The 19079-nt window shown below is 38.1% G+C and overlaps 2 protein-coding genes across 2 annotated transcripts in view; both read left to right on the top strand.

Annotated features, from left to right (window-relative positions):
- The window catches only part of LOC134822710 (uncharacterized), a 52660-nt gene that overhangs the window by 18232 nt on the left and 15349 nt on the right, over positions 1–19079 (top strand). The window lies entirely within an intron of this gene.
- Positions 2045–4042, top strand: LOC134822711 (lysosome membrane protein 2-like). The gene is made up of 2 exons (XM_063833911.1): positions 2045–2664; positions 2793–4042. The coding sequence occupies exons 1-2, from the start codon at positions 2075–2077 to the stop codon at positions 3760–3762; spliced, it is 1560 nt and encodes a 519-aa protein (XP_063689981.1). The 5' UTR covers positions 2045–2074; the 3' UTR covers positions 3763–4042.

The following is a 19079-nucleotide window of genomic DNA, read 5'->3' on the forward strand; positions in this document are numbered from 1 at the left end:
TTTATAGAGTTTTAATCACTGACAATATCCGAAAGTGCTGCGGTTTGACAACCAGAATGATGTTTAAAATACAACTTTTTATGCCTCGAGATCGACTTATTGAGTTAAGTTTTTGAACGGTCTTCTTGCCAACTTGTCAGACAGTCACGAAATGGACGATATTAAATCTCTGATTCGGGTAAAATCTGATACGGGTAAAATCTCTGATTCTACTGGTTACTTGGTTACTAGTTACCAGGGAACTGGTTACTGGTTACTAGAATATCTCCAACTTGTCAGACAGTCACGAACTGGATGATATTAAATCACCGATTATACTGGTTCTACTGGTCCGAATCCACTTGTTATTAAGAAATCCAATCATCGAATGTAAATTGCAATTAGTAATTTGAAGTTAGAGTGGTGTGTAGAACATTAATTGAAGTGCTAACAAATTAGGGTGGTCTCGTGTTACAATATTGACAGTCTAAAGATGGAGCTTTAATTGATTAATTAATTGGTGACAGTAATTTTAGAGCAATCAATGATTAATATCAATATAATGTATAAATCAAGATGTAATCATGTATCGATATAGATTATAGAGATAGCCACAGTAATCAACAAAATTTCTAAGATATTTAAGATTATTTTAAGATATCAATATAATCGCTACATTTTAACAAAGATAACATTAAAACACACATTAAGATTATGCTAGATTTTTAATATCACGAGTTCGAATGACCTCATCACCTCATATCACAAGTTGGCATACGAGTAGTTATCATATTACAAAATACAGCGCTCTTTCCCTTTATCTCTTTCTTTTTGGTAGGAAGCACATTATCTGTACTGACTTTATAACTTTTTGATGTTGTATTACACTGTAAATTGTAAATTGTAATACAGTGGCTGTATGTCCGGTCACATGATCCAAGTTTTACAAATATGTTCTCCGTTCAAATCCTTTCTTTCTGTTTCGATTTGTGACTCGTGTTCGTGCGGAGTAATTTTCCGCTTTTACACTTAAAACTTTAAAAACTTTACAGCCCAAAATACTTTTCATGACAGATTTAACGTCGCTCGACATCTAATATTTTACACACACCATATTTTACACACACCATATTTTACACACACCATATTTTAATGTTTAAGTTATACTCAATGCCAATTTTCATAAGACAAACGCTGTAATATTATAAAACATCAGAACAGCAACTTGTCAAAGGATAGTAGCCACATCCCATTGTTTACATTACCAAACACAAATACATAATTACGCTGTTGAGTACACATTCCTTCAAAACACCTTCACACAACAAATATTACTCTGTGAAACGGGCAGTCAGAAGTCACGACACCCTTAAACGACACCATGAATCGACACCTTCATAATGACCTTCACACGACACCTTCAAACGACACTTTCACCACAAAACATATCTTAAAAACACGCCGACACTCCTCTTGATCGTCTACTAAATATAATTGTCAGCCACTCAATTTTAATTGAAAACAATCATGAAATATGTCATTTTATCTTAAATATGTCATTTAATCTACGAAATTAGCCATCCAGTATATCCTATTAACCTGTCGGGCTGTCTATTCTTTTGTCACCCCGTCTTGCGAGCTAATCAACATAATCTCTCATATTGTGTAAAACAGATGTGTGCAGGTTATTGCATATGATGCACTGCATGATATTATGCGTGTATAATAATTAATATTATTGATTTGAAAAAGCTCTTTGAGAACACATACAGTGTAGGTAGAATGGAAATAGTCTCGGAAATAGACATTAAACACCAATTCAATATATTTTTACGAGACTAATTTAGAATGGATAAGTTAGTTTACACATTTTATGTAGGTAATTTGTTTAATAAGAACTACAGCTAGGCTTTATTAATTAATTGTATGAGAAAGGACAATATTAAATTTATTAATTTGGCTATATACATCTCTTAGGAAAGGCTGTACAATACAACAAGTTACAGATTTCACCCCAAAATCATAGTAGATGAAATATCACCTAAATACCTTCCACACCACAACTTGTAACTTAAAAAGAGTTTCCCCTCAAGGTATGTCGTGTCCCTACCAATGGAACACTCTAGAAGACTCCGCAAAACCCCGAGCTAAATGCTTCTTTTGTTGCCAGACCTTTTTCTCCGTCTTCTCCATCTTCATGATTGTCTTCACTGTTGTCCTCTTCCCCATCATCTTCCAAGACCTGGTAAACAGCCAAGTTGTCCTGACAAACGGGACCTTGAGTTTTGACCAGTGGCTGGCTCCCACTCCGGCAATCTTCAAGATAGTGACAGTCTACAACGTGACAAACCAAGCCAACGTGACAGCAGGTGGACAGCCCATATTGGAACCTATAGGACCGTACTACTTCCGGGAGTACCGAGAAAGAGTTAACGTAGAGGAGGTGTACGATCAGGAGCTGTGGTTCGGAGAGAAGAAATGGTACGAGTTCGACTACAATACTACTAACAACAACAGAACTAACGGCAGTGCTCCTCTGGATCCCGTTAAAGATTTGTTTACTACCTTTAACCTGGCCTACGTGGGAGTTGCTTATAATTTGACTATCAGTGGGACTAAAGCTCAGATTGCGGGAGCTGTTGCTATGGCCAAGCTGGAGCACGAACAAACACTATTCATGACCAGGTCAGTTTTAAATTATTATAACGATTTTCTAGATAATGCATTTAATTTATCATCAATCAAACTGTTCAAGTTATTTTCCAGACCCAGTCGAATAGTTGTTACATTTAGTAACTTTTTGTCGCACCCAGGTCGGTGAATGATGTTGTATTTGGCTACACTGACAAGTTCCTGACTATTCTTAAAGTAGCAATGCCGGACCTCAACGACAGAGTCCAGCTCTGTGCCAACATGAGCGAACGAGACATCAACTCCATCAGCAAGATCCGGACCGGACGAAAGAACATCTCCCAGCTGGGTGAGTACACAGCGTGGCAGGGTTACAAAAAATTACCTTACTGGAAGACAGATGAAGCAGCCACGATAAACGGCACAGAAGGGCTGTTCTTTGCACCAAACCTGGACAAGACTAAGTCCATCACCACCTTCGTGGATGATCTCTTCAGAGCTAACCCTCTGGAGTTCGTTAAAGAGGATGTTACCCTGACCCTGCCTACGTACAAGTACAAGATACCCAAGTACGTAATGATGAACGCTACTAACAATCCTCTGAACGATGGGTTCTACGCGTACGGACCTGATGGGTTGATGAACCTAACAGCTGCGGTGATGGCTCCTGTATTTGCTTCTAAACCCTCCTTCCTGGACGCGGAACCCTGGCTACAGGACGAGATAACAGGACTAGCACCAGCTGACGAGACCATGGACACTAATCTGTGGGTGGAACCGGTTACGGGTGCTCTGGTTAAAGCTAAGAAACAACTCCAAGCAAACATGATGATAATGAAACTACCTATGTTCCCTCATCTTGGTGACCTGAGGGAGAGTCCCAGGTTTGTTCCTATCTCTAACATCGTGGAGACGGGAGGCATGGATGAGGATCTGGTCAACACATTCAAAGCCAAAGTGTTCAAACCCAAGCAACAATTCATTATTGTACTGTGGGTGTTGTTTGGGTTGTGTTGTTTGATAGCCGGTGTGTTTGGCTACCTGAACTGTAGACACATCAGGAAGAATCAGAAGGGTTCCACCCTTCTGATCCCTAATGAGGGTAGTAAGCTTGGACCTGGAGGGAAGAGAGATAGTTATAAGGGCGTTTGAGGGGAGGCTGTGTTGACAAATCTTGAATGGTTTATTATTATTGATTTTTGTGTTCTGGCATATTCAGAAATAAAGAGTGCAAGTAAAGACACATGATGATTATTTTTTTCCTACATGTTGATTTTCAGAGATTTTTTTATAATATTTGTTGAGTGTTGATTAATTTTTTACTTTGTTTGTTTGTTTGTAGCTCCGCACATATTTCGCAATCAAGCTTAGTATAACTGATAGTTACACTCTTACTATGTTCGTTGTTTGAAGTTGTGGATTTCGCAATCAACGTGTGTATCACTGAAATAAAAGATTTGTTTCGCCGAAATAAAGTAGCGGGTCAATCGACGTGTGTATCACTGAAATAAAAGAGTTACAGCAACACCACAGTTCTTTAAAGCAGCTCTCCAACCAAACTCCCCCACACTCAATGTAATGACGTTACCCCATGAGGACCTAACACCGACTCTATGTTGCACATTCATTTACTTGACGTACCATCAATCGTATTCTTGATGTCTGAAATAGAATTAAGCCTCCTCTGTTATATATATATATATCAGCATATTTCCCGTCACATTCTATCAAATTCAGCTGAGAGTGCAAGTGACGGGGAATGAGAAACTTTTAAATTAGCCTGAGAACATTCTCGAATTGTGAACAATTTAAATGTTTTAAGACGTGACATGGTTCTTCTCATGCTGGTTGCGTCATGCTGCGAAATGAACATGCAATTTTTGACGTTGCACGAAAAATTATTGTAGAGTTGTGGTGAAGCTAATTAAACTCACGTAATGACGCGATGAAATTAGAACTGAAGACCAAACATCATGATCGCCGCTTTCTCCTAGAGTGGAGGTCTGTGATAATTTATACTTTGTGATCTCAGCTACAGATTACTTTAAAATGTCTCGACTCTCTCCCTCTCTCTCTGGGCCTCATTAATCAAACCTCGAGCCGGATCTAAAAATGTATTAGGTCATGTTCTGGGCAGAGGAAGGTTTAAAGCGTGCCATCATTGCAAAAAGGTTGCATTTAATTCCCCGATTTAAGAGATCATCTAGATCTAATGATCCTAGACGATTTTAAAAGATTTATAAAACTTTATTAAAGCTCTCGACTACTGCTTTACTAAGCTGGTGCTCTGTTATAATGGTTAATGATTAATCAGATTTAAATGATAAAATACAAATGCACATTATAACGATAACTGTTGGTGACTTGTTCAGAGTAACTGATAATTGTGGGCTAATTTGTTGAAACTGAGGTCAAGGCTGAGTCAGGCGGGTTGGAGTCTGCGTGTTCGGTTTTCAGTAACTTCTTGTCCATGAACCGTCCCTGTTACATGGCCAAGATATCCTTCTAGATAAGGTTTACATTTTAGTTATTGGACACGGTCGATTATCTGTGCTATAATAGTATGTAGAATTATGATCTAGCTTTTTAGAGAAATGGTATGAGATTGCAGTAGTCCTCAACTATGAATATACTTTCCCCTATGTCAAGCACGTTTGAACCTGCTCATTTTAACTGGTACAGTATCAGCTAACAAGCACGATCTGTCACGGCACGTGGGCGGTGTGCATTAACACGTGACACGCGGGGACTGGTACTTCAACTTTGTCACGTGCCAAGGTGAGCAGCTATCACGTGGGGAGGTGAGCACTGGAGTTCCTAATAACTTTACAACAAAAGAATAGTCTGGACACGTGGGTGATTCCACTTCGAGACAAGGTTATATTGCTTTCATTTGATTGGCTGGTTACTCTCAGCTCATCTCCTCCTATTGGCTGATCTGACACGAGATCACACTTCTCATTGGAAGATTACCTCAGTTCTTTACTGTGATTGGCTAGTTAGCTATAGTGCTTCAACCGTGCACGTACTCTGAATATGATCAGAATGTATTAAACCAGGCGGTAGAAGACTGGTATTTGGTGGTAGAAGACTGGTATTTGGTGGTAAAATACTGGTATTTAGCGGTAGAATACTGGTATTTGGTGGTAGAAGACTGGTATTTGGTGGTAGAAGACTGGTATTTAGCGGTAGAAGACTGGTATTTAGCGGTAGAAGACTGGTATTTAGCGGTAGAAGACTGGTATTTAGCGGTAGAAGACTGGTATTTAGCGGTAGAAGACTGGTATTTAGCGGTAGAAGACTGGTATTTAGCGGTAGAAGACTGGTATTTAGCGGTAGAAGACTGGTATTTGGTGGTAGAATACTGGTATTTAGCGGTAAAATACTGGTATTTAGCGGTAGAAGACTGGTATTTAGCGGTAAAATACTGGTATTTAGCAGTAGAATACTGGTATTTAGCGGTAGAAGACTGGTATTTAGCGGTAGAATACTGGTATTTAGCGGTAGAAGACTGGTATTTAGCGGTAAAATACTGGTATTTAGCAGTAGAAGACTGGTATTTAGCGGTAGAAGACTGGTATTTAGCGGTAGAATACTGGTATTTAGCGGTAGAATACTGGTATTTAGCGGTAGAAGACTGGTATTTAGCGGTAAAATACTGGTATTTAGCAGTAGAATACTGGTATTTAGCGGTAGAAGACTGGTATTTAGCGGTAGAATACTGGTATTTAGCGGTAGAAGACTGGTATTTAGCGGTAAAATACTGGTATTTAGCAGTAGAAGACTGGTATTTAGCGGTAGAAGACTGGTATTTAGCGGTAGAATACTGGTATTTAGCGGTAGAATACTGGTATTTAGCGGTAAAATACTGGTATTTAGCAGTAGAAGACTGGTATTTAGCGGTAGAAGACTAGTATTTAGCGGTAGAAGACTGGTATTTGGTGGTAGAAGACTGGTATTTGGTGGTGAGAGTGCAGACAGGTACTTGGTTACTATCTGGTTACTGACTGATTACCCCGGGTTACCCCTAGTAACGGTAGAGGGCTGGTATGTGGGGTTAATTTACTAGCGGAGAGTGCAGACAGACGGGACCTTATTGACAGGTTTATTGGAATATACTGTTCACTTTACCTTAATAGAGTGTATATTTATGAGGTAGTGTATGAGAGGTGTTGGAATGATATTGGTTATATAGTTTTAGTTGAGCTGCCACTATAAAAGTGTGTTTTAATGCGACTCACAGTTGGGTTTCACAGTATTTACACTCAACAAATAATAGTATTATTGATCTGGTTGTTCAGATCTGTTAGTAACTCCATAGTTCACTGAAGATGATGATTCAGATTCTGTTTTATATCTTCAAATAAATGTTAGTGTATCATATATTTATTATTATTCTTCCGAAGATCAACGAAAGTTTACACTGAACATCACTTCCCCAGACACATGTCCTGGGGATTACCTAATTCTACTTTGTCATATACAGTATACTTTCTAAATGTATGCAGCCTGACCTATACTACAGCTGCACTAAAACATTTTACCACCATCGAATTGCCACCCAACAATCCGCCAGAATTACTGACTCACTTTTAGCTGGTGCAGTCGGTTAATACACGCAATTCACAAGATATTTCTTACCATTCATATTATTATGATCATTCATCAAAAACTACTTCCATTTAAATCTTTGTCATCTTTTATCATAGCGAACATACATAAAAAGCCGTCCATTTAGACACAAGTCTCTGCACACATTAACGATACAAATAATCGCTACTACGAGTGCCTAGTGCAGGGTCTATCGTTATTTACCTCATGGCAACTGTTTTTGTTCCATTTAGAAGTACCTGGGTTTGTACCTCTTCGTCAACGACATCTTTCACAACCAGCATATTACTAATATCACTACTATTGTTTCGCAATACGTACCAAGCACCTTATTGTGCGGCCCGAGGAACTAGACCAAACCAGAGTGACCTAGTGCCTATCAGTATCTTCGTGCTGTTTTAGCTCATTATCTCTGGTTATCATCCTCTCGGCATTTGGGCATTTAGTAAATTCCACCTTCATGCTTTACTTTTTTAAATGGGCCACAAATACAAAGGTTCAGCCTCTATTTAGAAAATATACACATTATCAGTTTGTAGAAGTTTGGTATTTAATATTATAATGCAGCAGACACATCTACAGACTGGTATAAGATTATAAGCTGAAAATTGTACGTGCTAAGCTTTATGTGTTGATTCCAAGAAATCGTTGCAACATATTGTGGTAGATAACATCGGAACTTCTAGTACGTGCTTTTACCCCGCAAAACTGAACTCATCATCCCTTAACGGTGTTCATCTCACTGAAGTTAATGAACTCTGCCAATATGCATTTTGGCAATCACTGCAGTATTTATATAGCAAGTATTCACAAAATAAGTGAATAAGTATTGAAGACGATTGCTAGAGTAAGTTAATAATAAGTGCATAAGTATTTAAGACGGTCGCGGTCGCCAGAATAAGGTCATAATAATTGAATAAGTATTGAAGACGATTGCCAGACTAAATTAATAGTAACTTAATAATTATTAAAGACGATTGCCAGAATTCCAGATGCCCATGTCCGGAATTTTGGGATCAGTCAGCTTTTAAACTGTGTAGCAAATTCTTGTGATTCTCTCTTACCAGATGCACTAGACGGTAACAAGGTAACACGGTCAGTTGCTAAGTCACGGTGAAGGGTGTTGCCTACATTCCTCACATACCATTGTGTGCTACGTTACTGGGGCTCATTCTGTTTGCTTCAGCCCTGCTTTATTTCCTTATCTTGGTGGTGATGTCAGCGCGAACTGACATGTGACATGTACCATGTGTATTGTGTAATCAGGAGTAACCAGTCAGTAACCAGTCAGTAACCAGTCAGTAACCAGTCAGTAACCAGTCAGTAACCAGTCAGTAACCAGTCAGTAACCAGTCAGTAACCAGTCAGTAACCATGAGTTACCAGTCAGTATATATTGTGACAGCGATTTCAAAAATTGCCCTTTCTCTGGGAAAGCTGGCTTTATGTCAAGGTTCAGACTTATTAGACCCGCTATCTAAATTCAATAAGAAAATTGGTCGCTCGTACAATATTCAAAAAGGCTGGCTGTCTGATTTTATATCGGATCGTGAAATGGCGGCAGGTATTTACCGTCTAACGTCAAATGAGACAAATTTGCTTGAAAGCTCACTCTTAATAGTCTATTATGCACTTGAAATAGAACGTTTTTTCTAAAGAAGTGCAGGGAATGATTAAAAGGCTAGGGTTGCTTTGGAAGTCAGACAAACTAACGAGTAAATTATACAAATCCAAAAATACTTGCTGTTTTGCCCCCAAGTTCATGATTTTGTAGTTTTGGTAGATCATACTTATTATAAGGAACTGTGTTTACTGCACTATATTTAGTTTTACACTATAACACACTATACTGCACTATATTATTTAAACTGCACCAGCTGCCCCACTTGATATTTTCTTGTTAAATCACACTTCTCCCTCATCTATTGTCTCTTCTATGTCTCATTGTATTACCAGTTCACTGTCATCGGGGCGGTATACTGTATAGCTCACACATGAGTCATGATACTCACGCTCTAACACGGAATTATTGTATCCAATCAGAAGTTAGAACGACTCTTATTCTGACCAATCAGCAGTAAGTTTCACCAATCAGATGACTAGTTACAGCTGGTTACTGGTTAAGGATCATTGTAAGGGGGTAAGGTTTACTTTTAGGTGATCGGCTGTTAGTTTTAACGGTACTGTTAGTTAAAAAGGAGAGCTTGTATGATGTTACTAGACTTGAGCTACAGTAAGAAGTAGTTACTGTTGTTCTAACTCACAACTTTAGATCATTAGTCTCGCTCTGAACAGTAAGAACTAAGAACCAGATCATTCATCATACCAATTCTAAGAATATGTGCACCCTTCAAAAGCAAAGGAGATTCTCAGAAATCCATGCAATACTTGCATGAAATCATGTACTGGATTGAAGTTAAGAGCTGTACCCAGTACCTTCATATTAATAGTTAGGGGAGTAGCAAGTGAGCTGACAAATAGCACTCAGCAGGTTACTGAGGGGCAATGACTGTTGTAAAACGATATTTAAATATATTATTTAAACTCTTTTAAAGGCCCGTTATTATAACCATTATAGTTGCTTCTCTGAGGATTTAAGTGGCTAAAGTTCAGAGATCATGTGAAGCAGCTCTTAATTTATAATCTTGAAGATTGAGATCATGATCGCTCTTTGCTGCTGCGAGTGATTAGTCTTCGTGGTGGACTGTGGATACCACGCCCCATTGAAAATACAGTAGTTATACTGTATTGTTTATCAATATATGCCCGGTTAGCTAAATGACTCACTGATAGTTAAATCGAAAATACATGATATCCGTAAGTCTTGTTCCAAGCATGTTCCTACTATCATGTGGGCAATACATTTACAAGGCATGACGTAAATTCCGAGCATATTTCAATCTCTATTCTCTAAGTTAACGTCACACGTGTGCCATCAAATGAAGTAATTTAGAGAATATGCGTGACCGAACTTTAACTGCTGTCTGGTAGTGGTAGAGAAAGTACTCAATGGTATTTAGAGCTTCTCAAATTCTATTAGCGAGTATTTAATCACAAGGAAGCTTATCTTCAAGCAGGAAGTGGTACATTCTTAAATGAAATCACATACTCCACCATGACTGCACTTTGAAAAGACATACCGAATTTTATGTTACTAATTTGTGGGAATTATCGTGATGTATTTGGTTGAGATATTCGGAAACATGGTTGAACGACGAGAACCCCGCGCCGTCTACTCCACCAATACTGATAACTTAAGAGGAACCCCTAGTTACCTAGTATAATTATGAAGATGAAGAAGATTATGAAGATGACGTCTTGCAACATGTTTGACGATAGCCTGTAGATTGATAGTTTGATCTCAGTATTTACAACAAATCATCTAGCTTGGTTGATTCAAAGGGAGAAAATAAATTCCTCTCTACCCAGTATTATTATAGCCCTCCCTGTTTCACGCAAGCTCTCTCACAACAATACTGATACACACTGTGACATAATGTAGCAGTATATACTACAGGCGACTTCCACCTTACTTCACGCCCTGAGGGTTCATGGCCATATACCCTGACCTGGCTACACTTCAGCTCCAATACTCGCTCTGGTTATTCCCGGTATAATGAGGGGTCATTCAATTAGCTGTACTGGAATTATGAGCAATATTCTGTAAATATAGGTGACTCTTTTTGCCGTTTGTTGCCTAACCATGTGGTACCATCCTGACTACAGTTCAGTTTGGTCCCCTAGTTACTACTGGTTAAATTAGTATATAGGAACACACAAATGGGAGTTTCTAGAGAAACAGGCCACTTGAATTATTGAGAAGACCTCTTGAGGTAATGTGTTGTACTAAAAATGAGCTGTAACTACACAAAGTGGGACCGAGCGAGTTCGTACGTTGTTGCTTCCCATTGTTACACTGCTATAATATGGCACCAGCAACCCTTCTAAGGGAGAGTTGTTGTAACTTCGTAGAAATAAAAGATTTTAAGAGAGGAATCTTTTGTGGTAGGGACTGTAGCAGCTCACTTGGAGTGATTTCAAGAATCAAGATCGCTGTCACCTGACGGCCTGATATCTGTAGTAATTAGTAGAGTTCCACTTACAATACACATTACACACGTACACCTCTCGTGCATTAAATAATAAATATCAGTGGTACGTGATTTCGGCGCTATTAACCAGTGACCTAGTAACTGGGTAGTTACTTACGTAAAGCTAGTAACCTAGTAACGTAGTACCCTTATAATTCTGAGTCAGAAAATATATTGTGCTCAGTGCTCAGGTAATCGGCACTGGTACAGAGTGGTATAGTACGTGTTTAGTACGTGTATAGTACGTGGTATAGTACGTGTTTTATCAGCTTCACATTTTGAGACTTCGCCGACAATGCAAACATTGCAATGTTTGCAATGGTATGTTCATTATCATATTCTACCTGTGAATAACTCCGAGAATATTGAACCCAATCGTATGTATCGATATGATATTGTATTCGAGCACGAAGGAAAACACACAAATATCTGTTGATTCATTTAGATAAATAATTTTGGTCATTAAATTAAAAATACGTCTTATTTTATGATATTGACTTTAGATTCGTGAAGCTATGATTATCTAAATTTACTAACAGCTCTTAATTATGAATATAGTCCAAATTGTCGTGAGGCATCTGATCGTATATTTTCAAATCAGTTCATGATTGTAATAACAAACTTTGGGAAGATTTTCACTCGCAGACTGTTCAGTTATTCTTATATCTAAAACATAGTATTATAAATTAGCATTAAATTGAGTTTAATAAATTGAATATTAATGAGGTAAGACGTTTAATAATAATTGTACGATTTTAATCGGGTTTATTTTCACTACTTAAACGATAATGATACGACGATAATCATGGGAAATGTCTCCCAGATAGTCTCCGTGACGTCACAACGAAATAAAAATCAGATTTCTAATAAGATGAGATACGATTACCTGACCTCACTGTGACGAGGAGCTGGATACTCCCTCAATATCTGGATAATCCCCGAATCTACCAGTAGTTTCTAATAAAATCTACCTGTTAAAGTAGAGTGTACTTGACAGCTATGATATTTCATGTAATCTTCTACACTGTTCGAGACATATTCTTATAATATATATTATATGCTTTAACCTACCCACTGTAATACTTTGGTAACCAGCTAGTAGCCTAGAAACCAGCTAGTAACCTAGTAACCTGTTAGTTTCCTAGTAACCTGTTAGTTACCTAGTAAGCTAGTAACCAGCTAGAAACCTAGTAACCTGTCAGTAGCACTACCAGTTCTAACCTGTCCACCGTGCTGGCCTGCGCGCACCAACACAACATTCCCAACGTCCCTTCTAATTGTTTAACCCCGTCAGAGAAGGAAGACAGTCTGCTGGTCTGTATCATGTGATGTGTACCTCCACAGAACTATAGTTGTTTAAATAAGCAGCTACATTGATCACAGCCACACAAAACAAGCCACACACGTAATACTGCTAGTTTTATCCCAAACTTAATAGTTTCACTCCTGAAAAGGTAGCAGCGCACCGCCCTGTGAGCCCTCTATATTTTCATTGCGTCCTAATATATGATTGTAATTGTTTTATTCCCCTCCCCTTCTGAATAATGATAATAGCTTCTATATAGTGGAGCACATTACGAGATATTACGAGACAATGTTACGCAAGAGCACGGTACGGAGTATTATATAATATATTATTATAACTGATAATCCTATTACTTGCAGCTGTGCTGTGCTCTCTGTGCAGCAGCAGCTGTGTTGGGGTAGCGGGAATAGTGGAATACAGGTTAATGTGTTACTGTGCGCTTAGTGCTGCTTAGTGCTGGTGGTGGTCATTAGTAATTATTGGTAGTTAGTGATTACTGGTACTCTTATAAATCATAACGTCATTGTAGTAGTTATCTAGATGGAGAGACATATCAGCACTGATGTAGTGTATCTATTATTAGTAGTCTGACATGATGGAAAGATGTGTGAAGAGTAAAGAATACCGTTGTAACAAGGGATCTAGAATAGTTTGAAGAAGAGAACTGATACCTTGAGTGACGGTGAAAGGAGGAGTTAAGCAAAGTGACCGGCCTGTCTTACAAGAGTGACGAGCACTATCTCAATTTGTCTGTATGTGCGCGTGTCATCCCCCCCCCCCCCCCCCCCCCCCCCCCGAACTGCGTATTAAAAGCTTTGTAACAATGATTACCGCAGTGTTGCCAAATATAGACTGATAACGTTACAAAGTGCTTCAAATGCCATTATATGGTAAAAATGCTTGTGACAATGACAGCCGACAGGACGGTAAAAATAGCATCATCTAGGAAGTGGGAATGAAGTGTTACATTCCTGAATTTGGTTGAGTATTCCTGAATTTGGTTGAGTATTCCTGAATTTGTTTGAGTATTTAAACTTCATTGGTAGGAGGATTGGGATATTTTAGAACGAATGGGAGAGTTAATGTTGTTGTTTACAATGAGACATTAGCGATACGACTAATGACAATATCTCCCCCGCAGCCAATTATTATAATCTCTTTGAAACCTCACTGTAAAATATAAATGACTAAATGAACGCTTTGAGTAAAGCAGTGCTTAACAAACCATGCTTGCCATCTAACCAATCAAACCAGTCTAAATCTGGAACTTGGCATGTTGCCAGATATCAGACTCACAGTGCCTGGAATGAGCGAGTTTGCTGTGGATCGCGAGCATAACTTGCACATAACGACAGATAATCGAGTGTAATGTTTTATTTGTTATGCCGTGTTAAAATGTGTTATGTTTTATGTATGTAGTACAGTGGTTAATGTTTGTGCCAGTTAATGCTAGCTACTAGCTGTCAGCAGGTCAACACAAAAAAGGTTAATCTTGTTCAAGATCTCAGCCCTCTCTCTCTCTCCCTCTCTCCAGTATATAATACGAATATTATGTTGTGTCATTATCTACTGAACATTATCTACTGAACGACTTAATGAGACAAAAGATGATAATAATATGACTCGTGCAGTTTGAACCGTCTACTTGTCTCCTGTTAATTCATTAAACCCTTTTTCTCTTTATTAATGAGATCCTTCCTGGTTCAGGTACCATGCTGGTAATATCAAATTTATAGTCCATTAGAACTTATAATAACATAAACGTGATCTTGGAACGTCGACAACCCTTGCTTTGAAGAGCTCATTTTACTTTCAATGGTAGAAACTAGAAACATGGAAGAGTTGGTTTATAGCTTTATAGCGAATATCTCAGATCACAATGTCTTACGCTGTATTAGAGAGAGCATTATGTTAATCCTCAAGACAGTTTAGCTAAAGACCCTTAAACTGCGACGATCTTTGTCTTTTGCTTTCCACTCCTTACACTATTTTTGCCATAAGTCATACATGCCAAAACAGTTCAGGTATTGTGAAACTCATGACATTTTAAAGACAACTTGCTGTTTCTTATTTCACATTCTTTACACACGTGCTCTCACTCCTTTATAAAGTCATTAAGTAGTTATGAACTGTAATTATGTAATTAGTGGTACAAGTACTATGTTTCTATGATTCATCAGTGTTATTTAAAGGTCACACTACGACACCTCCCAGAGCGATGTAAAATACAGCATGTAACTCGAGGGAGAGAGAGATCATGTAGACTGCCATTCACAGTGATATTCAATAGTTCATTATATAATACACTTGGTGAGTGTAGAGGTTCACAAAGGACCCCTGCTGTGAGCTGCTAAGACTCCCACCCGTTGTGTGATGGTTGGAGACAATGCAGTGTAATTAGTTAAATAAGACGGAGTAATTTTGTGAAGGTATCTAAGTCTATAGTTTGAGAGAGGACGTATTAAGAGCCGCGCGGCGCTACCCTAAATTAGACCCATCCCTTTAACATTAGTTTTACTGACTGTTTGTGCCTGCGAAATGTAATTACAGCTGCCTTACGTTGTTGTTGCTCCCTGGCCACGCCCTTTATTATTACGTGTGTACCAGGACTGCTGTGAGCTCGAATTCCTCAATTCCTAACTTCTGGATATTGTCAGCTAATGATTGTGTGTTCTTCTAGACTGGTAATGGAGGAGTTGACTGCAAGTGAGACATTTAGTAATGAAAAGTTGGGCTACCTGGTAATTTCCAGGGTGGTAATGATTTGTGGAATGCCAGGCTGGCAATTCTATGGCATTACTGGTCTAGAAGGAGACACAAGGCCATGGTAAAACTAGGACTTGTTTGCACGTGTGATGTCACGTGAGGTGCAGTCAATTTAACGTGCACAGAACAATACGATGGAAGTGGTCGTGGGGGGGAATGCAACGTCAATTAATGTCAGTATTCCATAAAAACCCCAAACTGACATTGACATTAATTGACATTAATTGACATTAATTGACATTAATTGACATTAATTGACATTAATTGACATTAATATGTCTTGAAATTTGAGATTATCATTATTCGATAAATATTCAAGATATTCACGTCTATGTAAGATAGACCGGTTCAAAAAAACAAAATGTCCTTGAATAATTATGAGTATGTTCTTATCTGTTGATCCTTAGGTTCAAAGACCACAAAAAAAAATGTCAGCTTCCAACTCTTCCATCTTCGGTCCCCACCGGCCACGCCCATATTTTATTGGTTTCTTATACAGGTAAAATATCTAGAATCGGCTTTTTTAGTATGAAGGAGTAATGTTAGCTGTTTAAGATTCGTTACTCAAATATAAATGTCATGAAGGCATTTCGTTTAATGTGGGTTTTAAGTTCTGGTGATGTTGAGAACCACGCCCTTGGATGGCCACGCCCATTTAAGAAAATTAAATTTCGGGAAACCGTATTATTTTAGTTTTATTGTTTAATGATCTGAATTTTTTCACATTTCACATTTCCATATGTGATAGTAGTGAATAAATTAATGATATAAACGTTCTAAAGTGCTAAAAATATGGTAGAACTACATAATCTCTGGTCGAAAAATATCGTGTCAATTAATGTCAGTATTCCAAAATTTTGCAAAACTGACATTGACATTAATTGACATTAATTGACATTAATTGACATTAATTGACATTAATTGACATTAATTGACGTTGCATCACCCCCTGGTCGTGTTTCTAGCTCTTAACGATCACTCCGTTAGATTAACTAACTCTATGTCAGGATTCATTGGGCGTGGTCAAATTCCTGTGAGTTGTGACGCTGAACTGTAGAAGCAGGAGATCTTGAGCATTAGTCGGTTTAGAAAGAAAGTGATACAATCCCCCATTACCATGGTAATGGGGTGGTAATACTACCTGGTAATGCCCTAGAAGTAGCAGTTTAATATCCTATTACCACCCTGTTAATTACCCTTATTCTATTGTTAGTCTGGAGGGTTTTGCTACAGTCCAGCTGAGAGAAAAAGTAGAAACCATTCGAAATCCAAATATCCAAGTACATCTCCCCAGTTTTCTAATATTGAAGATAACTGTTTCCCTTGTGAGGTTTTGAAACCTTTCTTTACTTTGAGTACGATGCTCGAGGTAAATTTAAGGAGAATCACTGTAATTTCGCAAGTAATTTTCCGAGAGGTTCGGATGTAGATGAGTGTACATTGCTAAAAATGGTTAACTCTTTCTTAGAGTAGCTGCGATCACTCCAACTAAAAACAAAGTCCAATATTTAGGTTGTGATTTTTAAACCATAGGAGCAACCATTTATTCTCTGGTTTTTTATTACCCTTGGTAAACATCTTCAAAAGGATGTAAAATGGCCAATGTGCGAGTTCTACCTAATACATCAGACCTAGATCACTTTCGTATCCTCAAAGACCTTAATATAATATTCCAAACTCCAGACGAGACCACTTCCCCAGAAACGAAACAACCTCAGACCTGAGATCCGGTCTTCTTATTGGTTACTTTATACCACGTGATATCCACACCACTTTCTGAATGGTTGTCTAGCACAGCCGGGGTAAAAATTCTGCTTAACTCGTTACAGTGTTTCGGTGAAAGCCACCATCTTATCTCACGGTCATTTCTCAAATACATCAAATTTAAAAAGCTCCCTTTGATCTCTCCAGTCGGCTGTCTTTGCACGTGCTTTCGTGTTTTAACATAATATAATGATAATATGATCATTTGTCAATAAAGAGCTCGGAAAATTTATCATGTTTTAACATATTATCATCATTGTGTGTGTGTGTGTGTGTGTGTGTGTGTGTGAATGAAGACTTCAAATAATAAAATGTTTTAAAACGTGAGATATTGTGTTTTTGAAGGGCCTCTGTTTGATCAGGAGGTGAGAGATCTAAGTAGCTATTTTTATCTTGCACTGCTGGATGAGTTCTTCAGAACCCATCTGTTCACTGTTCCAGTCTAGTCCGATTTCTATAATAAACTCAAACACAATAAAAGTACTGACAACTGTAAAGATTTAATATGACGTTATCTTTGTATATAGCAAAGATGTACAGTGCACTTTTGAGTGGTGTCAGGTACTCAGTATGGCTCGATACATAATCACGTCACTCTTAAAAAACAATAATTACTAATTACTAATTACCAATAACTTCATCAATAAACAGCTCATTTCCCACCTCTTTCTCCCTTCTAACCAGACAAGAACATTGAAGATTTTATCAGAAACTCAGTACTACTACTAAGCTACTAATCAACTGATTATCACAAAAGACGTGTGAGGCGACCCAGCTACTGCTACACATTGTCAGCTATGTTTGACTCGTGACATTGCAACTGAATATCGCTCTTGTCCCCCTAACTTTAATATGTATCACGTGACCAGTGTAACCAGTGGGAGACACAGAGCTTTGAATAGTTCTTTATCGTGTGCTTCTTATATATAGTGGCCAGGGATCCGTGTGGTAAGAGTGACATGTTTGTCGGAATTATTAACCTGAAATTAGTGCCAAGGTTTAAAAGTATCTACAATCTGCATCAGTAGAACCTCAGCGTTCCAAGATAGCTATCTTTCCAAATGTCACCACATTCTTTACCCTGGTTTTGCTGGTTTGACAAATTACCACTCTTTTTCCACAAAAGCCTGCTCAACCGGCTAACTCGATTACCACATTAATTGGGGTGGTGTAATTCACATGAAGTGTGGCCTGATAATTGGTATATCACGTGATATTTATTGGTATTAAAAATATGTGCTCAATCCTCTGAATCCTGGGTTAATAGTTTCTCGTATTAACGGTGTGTAACTAACGCTTGCTGTGCGTCATGTACAACTTTGTAAAGTAATGGAGTGCTATGTAGATTAACTGAGATGCCTTTATCTACTCCGATGTGAGCTTTAAATAGATTTTGTGAATAATTAATGAAATAATGATTTTATGATAATATTTCGAACGTACCCGAACCAGAACTCATTATTATTTTAAACTTATTCAACTCTTACCCCCATAATGACCTGTTTGAATGCTTTATTGTCTTTAATTGAGTTAATTTTAGTTAATCTAAGTTAATTAAATGAGTGCTTGATGTAGCGTTATGTAGATCACTCACTATGTTGGTTTTTGTCCAGATTCCTCAGAAGAATCATAAGCTGAGCTCCAGTAATGTTCACTGTTCAGCACAGTAAGATAGAGATTATAGAAACTGCTTCAACGAGACTAAGACGGGGTACCGGGTACGTAATGTTACTAATACTAAAATCTACGTTATCATAATTTAACAACTTCCTCATATATCTTTACGTCTTGGTGAATTCTTCTTAGTTCTGGGAACCTGAGCATTATACAATCATGTTTGGAAAGATCAAGTGGCTCTCTATTCAGCTATTTAATATCACAACACATTATAACGTATTACAAATAACACGTGGTCACTCTGTATTTGGTTGC

Source organism: Bolinopsis microptera, chromosome 11 (genome assembly GCF_026151205.1).
Source record: "Bolinopsis microptera isolate Bmic1 chromosome 11, MBARI_Bmic_1.0, whole genome shotgun sequence".
In the NCBI taxonomy this organism is placed as follows: Eukaryota; Metazoa; Ctenophora; class Tentaculata; order Lobata; family Bolinopsidae; genus Bolinopsis; species Bolinopsis microptera.